General features: G+C 43.3%; 1 protein-coding gene and 1 long non-coding RNA gene across 8 annotated transcripts in view; one reads left to right on the top strand and one right to left on the bottom strand.

The window, feature by feature from the left end:
- The window catches only part of MGAT5 (alpha-1,6-mannosylglycoprotein 6-beta-N-acetylglucosaminyltransferase), a 330,917-nt gene that overhangs the window by 144,666 nt on the left and 168,932 nt on the right, over positions 1-17,319 (bottom strand). For all 5 annotated transcript variants that reach the window (XM_070240751.1, XM_014732437.3, XM_070240750.1 and 2 more), the window contains 2 exons: positions 1,961-2,037; positions 807-896 (listed from right to left, as the gene is read on the bottom strand). In XM_070240751.1, coding sequence (XP_070096852.1) covers positions 807-896; positions 1,961-2,037 — 167 coding nt within the window. The remainder of the gene's footprint in view (positions 1-806; positions 897-1,960; positions 2,038-17,319) is intronic.
- Positions 1-17,319, top strand: part of LOC111768886 (uncharacterized) — a 48,240-nt gene that overhangs the window by 13,794 nt on the left and 17,127 nt on the right. The window lies entirely within an intron of this gene.

The following is a 17,319-nucleotide window of genomic DNA, read 5'->3' as shown; positions in this document are numbered from 1 at the left end:
TTACAAATATAATTAACACATGATTCAGCCATTCCACTTCTGTATCTCCACCCAAAAGAAGTGAAAGCAGGGTCTCAAAGAATTGTGTGTACACCCATGTTTACAGCAGCATTATTCACAACATCTAAAAGGTGAAAGTAACACAAGTGTCCATCAAGAGAGCAATGGATAAGCAAAATGTGGTCTATCCATACAATGGAGTATTATTCAGCCTTAAAAAGGAAGGAAATTGACACCTGCTACAACATGGATGAACCTGGAGTACATTATGCTAAGTGAAAGCTGATTACAAAAAGACAAATACTGTGAGCTTCACTTATATGAATACTTAGAGCAGTCAAAATCAGAGACAGAAAGCAGAAGGGTGGTTGCCAGGAGCTGGGAGAAGGGGAGAGTGGGGAGTTACTGTGGAATAGGTGTAGAGTCTCAGTTTTACAAGATGAAGAGTTCCGGAGATGGATGGTGCTGATGGTTGCACAGCAATGCGAATGTACGTAATGCCAATGAACTATACACTCAATGGTTTAGATGGCAAATTTTATATGTTATGTGTCTTTTACCACATTTTTTAAAAACTGGGGGGAAAAGTAAATAGCTAACTCAGCCTGTTTTTCCCTCAAGGAAAAAAAAAGTCATCCTACTTGAAGGCAGGGGAGAGTAATGAAGCAGGGAACTGGAGGTCCTTCACGTAAAAACAATACATGTTGTTAAGCTTTTCAAATTCCAGGCTCAGTTACAAGTCAGACTAACCACATACATCTCTCTCCCCTCCACCCCACCTCTCCAAGCCACAAGCAGCTACTCACCTCACTGAGGTAAATAAAAAAAGAGCAGGTGGACCCATCCACTCCGTATTCTGCGTAGCAGGGATCCGAGCGCCACATATCTTTCATCCACTGAAACACAAGAGCCAGGCAAGAACATCTATGAGCAGCCTGTTCTCGGGGGCCCTGCACATCTGCTGGCAGAGAAGGTGTGGGCGAGAAGAGTGAGGATAGGTGAACGGCTCAAGCTGTGGCCTAAAGACCAGAGTGATGGAATCACTGAGCTGAGGTCAAGACAACAGATGCTCAGGTCCTGGATGATCCATAAGCAGACAGTGCCTTGGGCTGGGCCTCAGCAGAGGTGCTTAGAGTGGAGAGAGGCCGTGGGACACACCAGGCAATAAAGCCAAGAGAGGCAACAGCTAGGAGAGTTTTATTAAGAGCAAGTGCCTAATGGGACCTTTGCACAGAAATCTCCCCTCCCCAGAGGACTAGTTCCCCCAGGCCCTGCACAGTGCCTGCCTGGAACAGACCACATGAGTGAGTGCAGGAGTCTAATGTGTGCCTGAGTCCCAAACGGAGACCATGCAAAGGCTTCTGGGGTTTGATCTCACCATCCTAAATGTCTATCTGAACTGAAATTTTTCTCTGAAAACTAATGAGCAGGGGAGTGGTCTCCCTAAGGGCAGACCATATAAATAGGATTTTTTTTAAAAATGTTAAGAGTGAAAGATTGGCCAAGTGTCTCTGAGTACTCAATTACCAATGCAAATGGGACATTCAAGTCACAATCTGGAGACCTGATAGTGGGGACCTGGGGAATAGGGGGAGAGAGAAGTTGGACACTAAATAATGGCAACCCCTCGTCATTGGTCCTTGAAGGAACACCTGCTGGAGGCTGGGAAAGCAAGAAAGCAGCTTCAAAGACACAGCAGGCGCCTGAAATGGCCCAGGCTCTTTCAGTTAGAGGCATTGTTGACTAACTCCATGGAGCCGGCATAAGCAGAGAAGGGTTGTCATAGCCATAGCCCAAAACTGGCAGGACTGAGGCGCTCATTAAATGACTCCCTGAAAGGGCTCACTTGCCTGCCCGTGTGTATCGCTAGGGAGGAAAGGAGAGGGGAGAGGGGAGAGGGAGGAAGCAGGTGTCAGTGCAGTTTGAGGATGATGGTGAGTACACATCATTTCTGCCTTACCTTGATTTTCCCCTCGCAGTGGGGGTAGCCATCCATAGGAGGCAATACACATTTTTCTTGAGCTCCATTAATGATATCTGAAAAGGATGAGAAAGAACAAAAGACATCATGAGGTTTATGAAACACAAGCCTAACATCCTTCCAAGCAAGGGGGCAAGGAGAGAAATCAAAAAGAGAAGTCCTGGGAGCCATGCTCTGATCCATGGAAACCCTGCAGCTGGAAACAAGTCCAATGGGTCTGCAGTGAGGACCTGACCCAACGACAGCCCACCTACAGTACGGCCAGAGACCCATGACATGTGCGGCCCAGCTTGCAAGGGTGAGCTAGGCCAGCCAGAATGCTTGCTTGGAAGCCTGCAGTTGGGAAAGTGAGAAACCAAACAAGTAGGAAGGAGGAAATGAAGCCAAGAGATTAGGAGGGTCCACAGGGCTGGCGGGGCCATGCCAGGCCAGCAGACAAACCGAAGTCCTGAGCAGCTTCATGAAGACCTGTGCTTGAGCTGAGGCAGCCAGAAGGAGAGAGAGAAGCGAAGAGAATTGGTGAGCAGAGGAGCAGAGAGCCACGAGACACATCTGCAAGGTACAGCTGCTTCTGGACCCAGTTCTAAAATTTTCAGGAAGATCTCCTTAGCGCCTCACAATAAACTCCCCTTCTGTTAGCTAGCTCGAGTGGATTCCTATTCCTTGTAATTAGAGTCAAAACTAAAAGGACGCCTTTAAGAAGCTTCTAGTTTAGTTGTGGACAACAGACAATTTAACAACAGTGTGACAGACATTACGTTAGGGCAGGGGAAGGCCACCCAGCCCAGTCTCAAAGGGTCAAAGGCAGCTTTCTGGATCCAGGGACATCTTAGCTGAGACGTGAAGACGAAGCAGGACTGAGCCAGGGAGAGGGACGAGGTAGAGACGGTGTTTACAGAACTGAGGTGGTTCCAACGCAGGGACTCGCCTGCCTGGAATGAAGAAGGGAGAGGTCCTGAGAGGTCAGACAGGAGAAGCAGGCAGGGCCCAAACCACAAAAGCCTCAAGCACCATAATAAGGACTTTGGTCTTTATGCTCAGGGCATGGCGGAGCACTACAAGGTTTTAAGAAGGAGATGGTTATGACCAGATTTTTGTTTAGGAATAATCATTTTAGCTGGAAACTAAGACAACCCTAAACCTACATGCTCCTCACTTTGGACCTACTATATTTTCCAGACACAGTTGGAAAATGTCACCATTACTTACTGCTAACAGTTTTCTAAACAAAGTACTAATGAGAAATTAGATCCCAAATACAGTATCATTTGACAGCGGTATTTAAGCGATGTTGGTGGCTGCTGGGCTAAAACAGAACTTAGTGCTAAAGGGGATTTTAGTTGTACCTGTCCCCTGAAAACCAGCTCTTTTGATAGTCTGAAACAGAAATTCCTGGGCTTGATTCGGTGTTTTCAAACAGCATTCTACTTGCTAAGGATAACCGAGCATAAAATCAGTATACTCCTTATCAGAGGTAGGAGGCAATAGTAGTTAACAAGGAAGGGACTTAGCTTGTTGGAGCCTCTATTTTCCCATCTGTAAAATCGGAATAATTGCACCTCTATTTTATCCAGCTCTTATTAAATAAGTCAACATTCATAAAAAGTCTGGTCTGGCAACTCCCAACAGCTCATACCACAGACAACAGGAAGTGCTTAAAAGTTGGCATCTGCTACGTAATTCCACATAACTTTCACTCACTCTATCCAGGAAAGCAGTATTTCAAATGCACAGCGGCTTCTGGAAACGCATTCTCTGTGTTTTTGAAATAGATGCAGGCTTGGAGGTGGTGGGTCTCCCCAAAGCTCTCCTTCTGTCTCACTTGTAAGGAGACAGCCAGCTCCTGAATCCACTGACAAATGGACCACCTCATCAAAGAACAGAGATGCTGTTCAATGACTACTCCTCCCATCCCTATTTTTAATTCTGATTTTGCTTGGCAACATTTGCCAAGCAAATAAGCAGTAGCAGAGGTTCTAAGAAATTCAGCGGAGTCTAAAACAGCTAGTGGTTGGGGTAATCAGGCATTTAAGAGGACAGTTAGGGGGAAATGCACCCCGAGTCTTCGCACACTGTACAGGTACCATATTGGGTCAGGATGTTCAGAGCCAGAAGTTATCAAAACCAGAGGCTACCTCGTTGGAGGTGTGATGGTGCAGCGTGAAGAGAAATCACCGGATGGTAAAATAAACTAACAGGTCCACGAAGGCCTGCAAGCAAACCATGGTTGCTGACAGTGTGGGTCCTCTTCATTAGGAGTTTCAAGGAATAAAAATACGTCACGCCAAGGGTCAGCAAACATTGTCTGTGAAGGACCAGAGAGTAAATATTTGAGGTTCAGCAGCCCACACGGGCTCCGTTGCAACTACTCACTCTGGGATTAGCAGGAAGGCAGCCACAGACAATAGGAGGACGAATGTGCATGGCTGTGTCCCAATAAAAGTCTATTTACAAAAACAGGCCCAACCCATGTCTCCTATGCTAAAGGAGTCCCAAAAAGAGGATCCTCATTTCTGCAAAGACGCGTTGGAAGGACTTTTTTTAAGGACACCTACAAGCAGTTCTCTGCTGGGAATGCCCTTCCTCTCACCCCTTCTGCCCTCTGCAACTTCTCCACCCAGTTAATGCCGCTCCTCCTTTAAGACGTGGCTCAAGCAGCACCTCCAGAAGAAACGGTCCTAATCCTTCCTTCCCACGCCAACTGAGGATGTAGTTAGGAGTTAGTGCTGCCCTCCTGCTCGTGTCTCTCCCACGGCTGTGAACAATCCCGCTATCTTCTTTACATTTGTCCATCTCACCTCCTAGGACGTGAGGATGTTATGGACAGGTTATGTCTTTCTGCTCCATCACCAGACACTCAGTAAGTGCCATCTGACCAAATAAACACACGCATCTTCCACCTGCCCGCCTGGGCCTGACCCTTCGCTCAGGGAGCACTAGACTGAGCTGAAAACCCCGCTAGGCCAAGGTTTTTACTCCTCCTCCAACTGCAGTTTGTCAGCTAATCCAATGGGGTTTCCACTGCAATTCCGTTATCTTATGATGAATTTTCTATTTAGCTACACAGTGATGGACTTGAAAAGACAAAAGTTTAGTTTAATGGCTTGAGGTTCTGGGGCCAGAGGGATCCATGAAAGGGAGCAAAAAGGAAGTGCCAGACTTCTGAGCGGGGCCGAGCTGCCCCTTGAATCCGACCACTAGTAATCTGAGCAACACCCTCCACCACAGCACAGCTCCGAAGGAGTTTCAGCTCCTCTCGGAGGACAGCTTGCCCTTTTGTTTCCACCACAATATCAAAAACTCAATAAATAATGTTTTTATTCATTTGTGACTATAGAAGACTTTCCTACCGGTGCAAGAGCCTCCAATCTAAGTTAGGTTAGAAAACAAAAATTCAGGCCAAAAAAGTTGATTAACGTTACTGCTTTTCAGGGGAGACTTAGCTTACTGTACACAGATCCCTTCAAAAGGAGAAGACAGGATTCGGCCACGATATGCTACTAGAATGTTCTCCCTGCTGTTCACCCCGTGCTCTTCAGCATCTCGATTTTTCTAACGGTGAAAGGGCAAGGAAATAAAAGATGCTAATGTAAGCTGAGTAGAAACTCAGATTTTATTGCTATTTAGGATTCAGTTTCATCCCTTACTCTCACACACCAGCCCATGTTGCGTTTTTCACCAAAAATTTCACCTTTGGGGGCCGGCCCGATGGTTAAGTTAGCACGTTCCACTTCTTGGCGGCCGGGGTTCGCTGGTTTGGATCCTGGGTGTGGACATGGCACCACTTGGCAAAAGCCATGCTGTGGTAGGCATCTCATGTATAAAGTAGAGGAAAATGGGCATGGATGTTAGCTCAGGGCCAGTCTTCCTCAGCAAAAAGAGGAGGATTGGCAGTAGTTAGCTCAGGGCTAATCTTAATCAAGAAAAAAAATTTCACCTTTGTACTCATCTATGGAACTGTCAACCAAGTATTACACAAAAGGCAGATGACCTACCTCGGTGTGAAAATTCTCTTTTTTTTTTCATCAGCCATCTATACCCACACAGTGCAGCAGGTGCTCAAGTATTGGATTTAATCTTAGAGAATAAACACTTTTCCTGTTATCAAAAATGCTTACGTTTCAGGAAGAACACACCTACAGCAGGAGCAAAAGGGGCCAAAGATGTCAGAAGCACACCCAGAGCGGGGTGTCCCTGTCAGGCGTGGAGCCAGATTCTCCCCAACAGTCCTAATATACATACACGTATTGAGAGAGACACATATAGACAGAGACAATGGTATTTTAAATATATATTTGGAAGTGACAAAGATATGGAACCAGGCAGACATTTTCTTTTTACTAATGCTTTTCTCTGCCTCTGAGGAAGGAAGGAAAATGGGGGAGAGTGAGGGCAGAAGTTATGGTAAAGATGGTCTCAAAGGGACAGTGAGGATAGAAATAGGGTGACACAGGAAACGAAGGTGGATGAGAATAACCTCCCTTGATGTATTACCTGTCATTCTAAAATGCTGTCACATACACTATCACATTTTATACATACCACCTTCTACCAAAAATGGAAGACAGTTACCTCATCTTACAATTTGGAAAGGAGAAACTTTAAAATCCTCAGCCTCTACCTCCAAACTCAGCCCACAGTCACTTTGAACATCTCTCAAAAGCCTGCCGCTTGCCGTGTGCTGAAGTGTCAAAGCTGTATCCTTGGATCATATGGTCCATTCTCTCAAGCAGCTCACTGCGGTGAGGGGTGGGGGGGCCATTACAAGAGAGTGAGCACGTCAGCGGAGCCCCCATCCGAGTACAGCAGTCCTGGAACGCAGGAGAGCCGCCCTCAGGGCTACGGTGCCCAACACAGCACCTGGCACACTGGCAACTCCATAGTATGCTTTTAAACAAATGAATGAACAAATGTAACAAAAGAATGAAGAGTGCAAGTTCCAGAGAAGTGAAGAGAGGAGAAAGTGCCCCAGAAGAAAGGGAGTACGAGAGCCTCACCCAGAATGAAAGTTCTAGACTACACACTAAACACAGCTGATGGAATTTGTGCTCCATGAAAGGAAAAAAGGCAGGAAGGGGCAGCTATTTCTGATGCAAGGAGAGCAGAAGTGGCCTATCCCCACTGTGAGTTAGTGATAGTCATACTTGATTGGTATTTAAAACGAGAGGCTTACAGTTCTGTGAGAGATGATCTTGATGAGTCACATGTTAATTGTGCTGATGCATTTACAAATCAAATACAACATCCACTGGGTACCATACAAGGATATTTTTATCTTTTAGCTGCCCACTTCCACACACATACATGGAGATGCTGTCGTGTTTTTTTAAAGCATCAACTATCAAGTATGCAGCATCATAAAACACTCACCTACTACAAACTTGTTTAAAGTTAACGATAACCACTCCTCACTGTTCAACAAGCGATCCAGAAATGTGATTACAAAGAGAGGCTCAAAGCAGAAGAGGCTGGCAGTCAGGTGTCACCCTTAATCCCGATTCTATTGATGCTTATAGGTGGTCCCATGTGGAAGAAACTCAACTACATGCTCCTGGGCGAGAATGATAAAGTGAGGATGTGGAGGGGAAGGAAATGGCTGGGCCAGGGCGGGAGGTGAGAGAGAGAGAGAGAGATGGAGAGAGAGGCAGAGAGCAATGGAGAGAGAAAGAGAGAGAGAAGTGTTTGTAAGTGAGCTCCATACAGAAGACAGTTATTTCTGAGTGAAAGTTGACCCTACTGAGAGAGCCTCCTTTGTCAAGGCTCACTTTTCTGTACATTAATCACAGCAAAGATGACAAGTGTTTGAAATGGCCCTTCTTTTTAAGAACGTGTAGAACACAGGGCTGTTACATTTTTATCTAGAACTGAACAGGCATCTGATAGGTTAAGGGTCTCTGAGTCCCTCACCATGGCTATTTCAAAGAGAGGGGGGAAAAAATGAAGAAAAAGCAGGTTTAAAAAACTCTCAGAAATCTCAAAAAAATGACCATCTGTCCATCCCGGGAAGTTTCAGGAAACTGGGTTCAGTCTCCTCATCCAGTTCCTCTGCCAGCAGCTAAGATAATCATCTTCACAAGCAAGGGCTTGATTCAGCCCAAAGGCACCCCACATGTATTTCCTCTCAGAAGATAAAGGGGCTCCAGAAATTCTGTTTTGTGTGTGGGACAAGGTAGAGTTTCTCCGGGAACACCTGATAGGAACATGCGGCTCCAGTTATCAGATGGCCCCCGCGGAGAACCCACGTGAGCACGCTACTGGCCTGCCGCTCTGCGCCAGCCAGCAACTGACTCCATCTCTGCTCTCGGCCGGGAGACCAAGCTCCTGCCAGCAGCTCCATCAGCTGGCCTTGCGTCAGGAGTTAATAGCAATAAACTGGACAGAAATCAGCCATAGTGAAATATAATCTCCCATTAAAAATGACCTCACCAGTCATTCCCGGCTTGGCAAATATTCACTTAGGGCCACTTTATATTAGCATTACAAAAAAAGTGATTTAATTTCTATAACTGAGTCATGTACACATTTTCCAGCTCCAGGGTGCACAGGAATAGGAAGCTTTCTGCCCACCAAAGGAGGCGGGGAGCCACGAGAGGTAATGGGCTCTACTCACTCAGACCCCCAGCAGGCACAGTGGGCCCCTTGAAAAGAGCTGTTTGTATTTTGCTGTTTTTGTTGTGTTTTTTAACTTAAGAAGCTGCAAATGCAATCATTGGACCAAATAATTTTAGAGCCACAAGGGACTTCCGAAGCCACAACCATTTACTTTTCCTGATTCATAAAATCAAGGCCTAGAGAGAGAAAGTGCCTTCCCCAGTCACTGATTAGACAAAAGTCCTTCAACACCTTCCAGGTACAAGGCATTCTGCACATTCAACCCACGCCTCTGTCTTCTGGGTTGACATCATTTCCACTACACTGTTTCTAGGTATTAAAAGGCACAGTACCTTCTTCACATTCTGCACCGGAAACCTGAAGAGTCAACACTGAGGAATAAAATGACAAATTCTTACTACTTTCTGAATAAGAACCTCCAAGGGCCTCAGGGACTTGCTAAAAAACCTGGCGCTCCAGCACTGCCCACCTACAAATACTATGGGTACAACAGAAGTCAACAAGAAAACCATATTCGAAGTACACAGTTTCTCAATTTGCACAACTCTTCAAGAATGGAACGAAGATGTAACAAGAATAAAGTTGTGAGGACTATGAACACACATTGCCAAGTATAATCAATGCCATAAAGTTTCAAATCACAATAACAGCCAAATAACCCTAGATCATTTATGCTTTCCTTTGTCATACCCTCCGTCACTTATTTATCATTTTTTGCAGGATTATCTACCTAATTAAGCTTTTAAGCCAGCATTAAGAAGGTTTTTCTTTTTGTTGGTAGAACAGAATTAAAAAGAGGACCTAAGATTAAGATTCTCAGTAGGAGGTCAGGATCTGTAAGAATGTTGCATACACAGGTATACACACAAGTCTCCTCCATTCTGATAAGGTCCCAGGCATTGCTATTGATAAAAACATGTCAGATTTGTAGACATGTTCAGGCAGAAAAGTTGGTCATCACACACCTAGGAACACATACGTGGTAGGCAGAAAATTGCTGAGGTTAAATACCTGCCACTGACATGGAAAAAAAAAAAACAACTCACCATCATTAGTTACCCAGGAAATGCAAATCAAAACCACAATGAGATGCCACCTCACCCACTGATATGGTACAACTAAAAAATCAGGTAATAACAAGGGTTGGCAAGGACGTCAAGAAATCAGAACCCTCAAACAGTGCTGGTAGGAACATAAAATGGTGTAGCTATTTTGGAAAACAAAGCAGTTCCTCAAAAAGTCAACCACAGAGTTACCGTTTGACCCAGCAATTCCACTCCTAGGCATGGACCCAAAAGAAATGAAAGCCTAAGTCCACACGAAAGTTCATTATTCAGTAGTATTATTCAAAAGAGCCAAAAGTTGAACACTGGAGACAATCCAAATATCCAACATCTGATGAATGGACAGACAAAATGTGGCATACCCATACAATGGAGTATTATTCAGCCATAAAAAGGAATGAAGTACTGATTGACACTACGACACGGATGAACCCAGAAAAAATTAAGCAAAGTGAAAGAAGCAGTCACGAAAGACTATATACTATAGGAAATGTCCAGAATAGGCAAATCTACAGACAGAAACTAAATTACTGGCTTAGGACTAGGGGAGAGGGAGGTTGGAAGGGGGGCAGTGAGAGCTAATAGGTAGGGAATTTCTTTTTGAGGTGATGAAAATGTTCTCAAATTGATTGTGGTGATGGTTGCACAACTCTGTGAATACACTTTGTAAAACATTAAACGAGTGAATCATATGGTATGCAAATTGTATCTCAATAAAGCTGTTACCAAAAAAACCCAAAAAACCCTGCGACTGATTCATTCAGCAAATACTGCACCTAAATGAGCATCTGAAAGGATTTTAATACCTTCCTCTATGAAGTAAACGGAGGAACACAAAGCACTCTTTACGTTGAGGGAGCCTAGAATATACCTAAAAACTTGCACACCAGAAAAGGTAGTCAAGAGCCCGGTGCAATAGAGAATAAGGGACAGGGAACAAAACAACAGATGAACAGGCAAGAAGAGGAAGAAGCAGAGGGCACCAGCCTGGATCGCCAGGCCATCTGCCATTCTTCCAGATCTCACCTCCCTTCACACCACAGTAACAAAATGTTTAGCTGAACACCTGGCCACCCAGTTAGGGACTCTCCCACAGCTCAATGTGACCATGTGACTATGTTCAGGCGAAGGAGATTTGAGAAGAAATTACAGGCAATCTCCAACTTCAGGACAATCTGCCTGGCCGAGTCTATAGTTCTGACTCCCCTCCTCTGGGCTGGAAGATGCACACGCGATGACCCAGCAAAACAGGAGAGCTCTGGAATCCTGGTGGGTAGTGTGGGGAAGAGCCACTCAGCAGGCCTGGAACGCTTGCTGCTGGATTATCACGTGAAAGAGAAACCACTTGTCTTATCGAAGCACTGTATTTCTGGGTCTTTGTCATAACAGCTTAGTGTGTACCTTAAGTCATCACCAGACAAGTGGGATTTCAGTTGAGCTTTGAAGCACAAAGAGGAGTAGGAGAGAAAGGGGAAGACGAACCAGTGATAATGACAGCTAACAGCCGAGCACCTACCAAGAGCTCCTACCATAAACCAAGCTCGTGGATCCTCCCACTTCATCCTCACAGTAACCCTAAGACGTAAAGACTATTATCCCCCTTTCCACAGTAGAAGACACTGAGGACCACAGAGATTAACTAACTTGGCCAAGGTCACAGAATAAAGCAGCCCTTCTTAACCCTTTCTGCATACTAAAATCACTCGGGGAGCTTTGAAAAATGTACCGCATCCTCCAGAAATTCTGATTTGAAGGGTCTGTGGAACGGTTCAGCCACTGCCCTGTTTTTCTGCTCCCCTCACCTCAGGTTGATCTTACAGGGCAGCCACGGTCAGGAACCAACAGAATAAATGGTGAAGGTAGGCATACTGGAAAAAGAGGAAAAGTCACAGATGGAGAACAGATTTCTATCTTAGATTTCAACCCCAACTGTTCTCCTGAGAGAGCAAATCCACCCCCACTGGGTAAGACATTAACCAGTCATCAATGTCTGAGAAGGCGTGGGAGAGTGGAGGGGGATAACTTGGCTAAAGCAGAGGAATCAGGGCCGGGCAGTAGGAAATAAGGTTGGGAAGGTAAGCGGGCAACGCACGGTACAGAATCGTGAATTCCAGGCTGAGGAGAGCACTCCTCCACTGCAGGAGACGGCAAGGTCACCGCGTACACCTGCGTGGTCGGTACAATGGCCTGGGGAAGTAACTAAGAGTCGGTGAGGAGAGAAGCAATACACTGAAAAACATGAAATCCAAGGAAAAAAGAGAGCACTAGCCACATTTTGAGGATACAAACTTGACTATATGGACTTTAAAAGATACTGCGGCATAAAGTCTTTATGGCTGAAGAGACTTCACACCTAAAGTTGTAAATTGTCAGGAGTCCAAGTTGTCTTTCACTGGTAAGGAAGCCCAGGCTATTTTTCCAACACACGGTTTATAAAGATAATTATGAAGGCTTAACCTGTTCTTTGATTTACAGCAGCCTCTAATGCCCTTCATAAATAGCCCTTTTAACACCCATTTACATTTAATTAAACTCTCACTGGTGCCTACTTTGTAGGTAATTGGTAAATCCTTTTCAAATTTTCAAATGTACTTCCAAAATGACATTGCATTAGCCTCTAAAGTTATAAAGCTATAAAAATCTGTCTTCTGACTATAGTTAACGCTGCTACATGGGCTATCTGAAGGTTGCCAAGAGAGTAGATCCTAAAAGTTCTCATGATAAAGAAAAAAATATTATTTTTCTTTCCTCTTTTTTTTTTCTTGTATTTACACGAGATGATAGATGTTAACTAAACTTATTGTGGTAATCATTCCAAATATATGTAAATCAAGTCAGTATCCGTACACCTTAAATTTATATGGCGCTGTATGTCAATTACATCTCAATAAAATAAAGGAAAAAATCTGTTTTCTCTGACCTTCAAATAGTACACCAATCTTATCACAAGACGCCATCTCCCCTCTCTGGCCACCATGCTAGATGCCTTCTCATTATGAAGCAACCTGCTCCTGGAATTGACACCATAAAATGTTCCGAGAGAGTAGCACCCCCATGCCCTGGTATTTTCGAGTACTTGACCACATCTAACCTCAGCAGTAGAAACAGTAGAAAAAGTGAGTAAAAACCAGGTACTGGAAAGAACAGGGGTTGGAAAGGCTGGGGTGTGTCAGAGACCTCAGCTGGGATCATCCCCCTGCAGCTTACCAGCTGGATGACCTGGGCAAGGTACCATGTTTCCTCATGTAATAACCAGAGTGAGTGAAACCTTCTAACATCTGAGTTACCCTTTCTCTGTCAGGTTCTGTGTCTGGCACTCATTTATTGCTAAGTCAAATATGGAATACTGAGGGAGATCAAATCAGGGGAACGAGCGATTGCCTACGCCACACTGGAATATCACACACTAGCTCTCATTCACTCAGTTCGTCTATTTGTTCAATATACCTGTCCTACTGTCCATATATTCTTTGTGTTTGTTACCCATCTCTGATTCATTTTATGTCACAATGCTTGGTGGAGTGTGGGATAGAGTCAGTGATTAAAATGCTTTGGATTTATGGAAGGAAAAAAAAAGTTCAAGTCTTTTTAAATGAATAGCACAAAAACATATACTGTATATTCTAATAGCTCTGGGATTGGATGATAAAACTGAGTTTGCAATATGATTTGGATAATCAGAGTCCTTTTTATGTTTAAATCTACATGTATTCATCTCTATGTAAATGCCATATTCTGTAAGTTTATAGTTAATTTCTGCTGTCATTTCTTCTGCAACAAAACGTTCCTCAGCATTTTAAGTAACAAGGTAAGGGACATAAAATATCTCACATGGGTATTATGTAGGTATCCAGTTACAATAAATGGGCACACCAATCACTGAATTGGGAGAATGCTAGTTTTACACATCAAAAACAAAAGAAAAAGTTATATTACACTAGTGTACTATTCCAGAAAAAAAGTTTCTATATATAATATTTTTAAAAATAAAATATAGTACTGACAGTTTCTGATGCATCCTCAGCTGTCAATTTAGATTTAAGAAAATATACTAGGAAGTAGGTGGCACACATTAAAAATACAAGATTATACTCGCAAAACTACACCATATTCTCAAGTTGGGGGCCTAAAGCGATTTTTTTCACCTAGAGTCCATCTCCAATAAGCAAGGAAGGGCACAGCCTTTCATAACGTGCCCTCTCCTCACATGTAGTTTACCGGGAGAGGGAAAGACGCATTATGCAGCTCTCTCACTATGGAGGCAACATGCCCCGGGAACACGGAGCACACACCTCTTTCTTCATCCTCTCGAACCACCAATGGTTTCGTTTTCCTTCTAAAACCCAGTTGATTTAAGCACAGCTCACACATTTCTGACTTATTAAACTGTCAAAGGCATTTGGGGTTTGGATTTTGTTAAGTAAAATAAAGAAATACATACACAGTTTATGTGTATGAGTGTTTGATATTTCTTTCTTGAAACTGAAGAAAAGAAAGAAATACGGAATTAACAGCTACAGAAGCCTTGCTACCTACCTGGCTATTTTGACTGCACAAACTGCCAAAAATAGGTGTGTTCTCTTCCCACCACACAAGCCCCTTTTCTGAATCACTTGTCACAAGCCTTTGTGCAGCTGTTGCTAAAAGACAGGGCTTCTAATTGGCCACTCAGACATCTATGGGCAACGAGGAAGTACTTTGACTATTCTTTTAATAGGAGATCAAGATAAATTTTTATTTTCATTCTCTCACATGAATTGAGTTTTTCACTTTGCTTTGGTTGCTTGGTTATAGTCTCGCTCCTCCTTTTTAGCACAGAAAAATAAATTATACGTTAATTTAGAATTAAGATGACACCTTGATAATAAGTTTTTGGTACCAGAAAAAGCAGAGAGAACAAAAACGAAGCTGAAGGCCTAGAATATTGAGAACACCCACAAGTACATCAAGTCCTTGGGTACAGGTCTGAAGAAAGGCTGAGAGCCACTTCATTTTTAGGTCTCATTTGATTCACTCAGAGTTTCATGAAATCTACAAGTCCAGTGACACAAAACATACAGGCTATGCCTGCTAGATACGTCCTTGGCTAGGGATGTCTCTCCAAAACCAGGCTGTCTTATAACTTAGTTCCTTTCATCTCTCCTTGCCCCCAGCAGGTTTTTCTTCCTGTGGAAAGGAAACATGCCCAGTGTTAAGACGATGTACATTTGGACAATGAGACTCAGCTTGTGAAGCTGAGAGACTAAAGTGCATGTTCTTAAGTGTTACATGCTACCCTGGAATGCTATTCATCTACTCAGTAGAAAAGGCTAGTAAATATGCAAATACAAATTCTCTCTAGTACGAAACACAAAGGTTTTCAAATCCCTGGGAATTTGTGTTTCAGGAAATCTATTCCCAGATTGGAATTTGGTTTTTGGGTCAGTTCTTGGAGGGCTCTGATCCTCTAGTGGTGGGATTACTACCTGAAGGTCTCCACCAGAAGACTCGTTCCACCATGCAGTATCCAGAACAAATCACACTCACTCACTCACTCTCCAGCCATGCTGTCCTGAGCAAAGGGAGAGCCAGCATTCAAAACACTCTCCTTGCCAACCTAGCAATGGTGGTTATTGTATGGAAAGCAACAAAGACCTGGCATACATACAGAAAGGCAGGAGAAAGTCAGAGCTGTGTTAAGAAATAATCTAGATTGTTTGTTGGCCAGGGGGGACTGCTAAACTGCATCACTTGTGCAAGAACTATGTGATTAATTTAATTCTGGATTCTTTATAAGACAGAGCTGAGGAATTATACACTGGCAATGGCAGAGAAGCTTATATTGGAATAACCTTCCCACAGATAATACATATAACAAGGCAACGAAAAGGAAGGAAAAGGAACAGACACTAGAGGAGATTTGATCCTTAAAAGAAGGGAACTGCACATTTATATGGCTTTGCCCCTGAGGGGACCACTCTATCTGGGTGATGGGAGGTAACTAGAAGGCTAGCAAAAGGCTACAGTCAAAGGATTAAGTTTGAGCAATCAGGGTGGCTAGTAAATGAGACAGGATATGCCCCAAAACAGGGAACCAAAGAAGGGGAGCCTCCAAATCTGCATATAAACTACTTTAAAATCCTTGAGTGATCACATAACTAAGAATTGTACGGGAGACTCCAAGGAAAACTCTAAAGATGTTCCGAGGTTCAGCATTTGTTCACAACAAGTGACTCAGAGTTTGAATCCCAACAAGCCAGAGGGTTTGGTTAACATTTCAGGCTTTCCATTAAAATCCCACAAAGGCATTGCATCAGCCCCAGGACTTAAGACTTCCTAAGACAAAGGCAAAAACTGAAACAGACAAACCCAACAAACCATAAAATCAAGTCTTGGAAAGTTCAAGGTGGTAAATCAGTAATTTAACTGCCTGCTAAAACAAAACTCAATACTCTTCAGAGAAGGATAACGGAACACAGACAGTACAACATATTGTCATAATGCCCAGTATACAATAAAAAATTACTAGAGATGGAGAAAAAGGAAAATGTGAAAAGTCAAGAAAGCAGTTAACAAAAACACATATCCCAAGAAGATGTAAATGTCAGAACTGACAAAGAATTTAAAGCAGCTATTATTGTGGGGGACTGGCATTGGCCACCCCAAGATATGTCTCTTTGGCATGGGGATTATTTGGGGCTAGTTACTTTTAATAAACTGCAGACAGGAAGGGGGCTCTGAGGAGTGGAACTTGCTTGCCCTTTGTTAGGAGACATTTATACTGTAAAGGAAATCTCCATCTGTAAAGACATCTCCCTCTCTACCAGCAAGAAGGGGGGATGACCTTATCTCTAAAAACTCCTATCAATACAGAATGCAAGGACTTAAATCTGCATAATAATCTTATTCCTGTTTATTGTGCTTATCTGGTAACCTCCTGTAACTGACTCCCCCCACTCCCAACATCCTCCTTTGTCTTTAGCTGGATATGATATTTAAGGTGGGGGCTTCAGCCATTTTGGTGAGTTGCTCAGCTTGCGTGAGCCTCTCCCATGTATACATGTTATAAAGCTTTGTTTAATTTTCTCCTGCTATTCTGTCTCATGTGAATTTAATTCGTTCTCCGGACAGAAGAACCCAGAGAGGGTAGAGGAAATGTCTTCCTCCTCTACATTATAAATATGACTAAAGACAAAGAAGAAGAAATGAACACTTGGGAAATTCCAGAACTGAAAAGTATATCACCTAAAATGAAAAAAAAAAACAAAAAACAGAATGGAATGAAGAACAGTTTGGAGGTAGCAAAAGAAAGGATCAGTGAACTTGGTAAAATGGAAATTATTCAATCTAAAAAACAAAGACAATAAAGATTGGGGAGAAAAAAGAGCAGAGCCTCAGTGACCTGTGGGACAATATCATGTAGGCTAAACTCTGTGTAAATGGATACCCAGAAGTAGAAAAGAGAGCAAATGGGGAAGAAAAATACTTGAAGAAATAATGGTCAAAAACTTTCCAAATTTGGTGAAAACCATTAACTTCAGATCCAATATCTCAGTGAACCACAAGCAAAATAAACAGAGACAATTACATTTACGGTAATCAAACTGCTAAAAGCCAAAGATAAAGAGAAAACGTCGAAAGCAGCCAGAGAAACATGAGACATACTACATAAAATGGTACAAA

This window comes from Equus caballus, chromosome 18 (genome assembly GCF_041296265.1).
Source record: "Equus caballus isolate H_3958 breed thoroughbred chromosome 18, TB-T2T, whole genome shotgun sequence".
In the NCBI taxonomy this organism is placed as follows: Eukaryota; Metazoa; Chordata; class Mammalia; order Perissodactyla; family Equidae; genus Equus; species Equus caballus.
The sequence above is the reverse complement of the archived record's forward strand: the minus strand, read 5'-3'. Positions and strand labels throughout refer to the sequence as shown.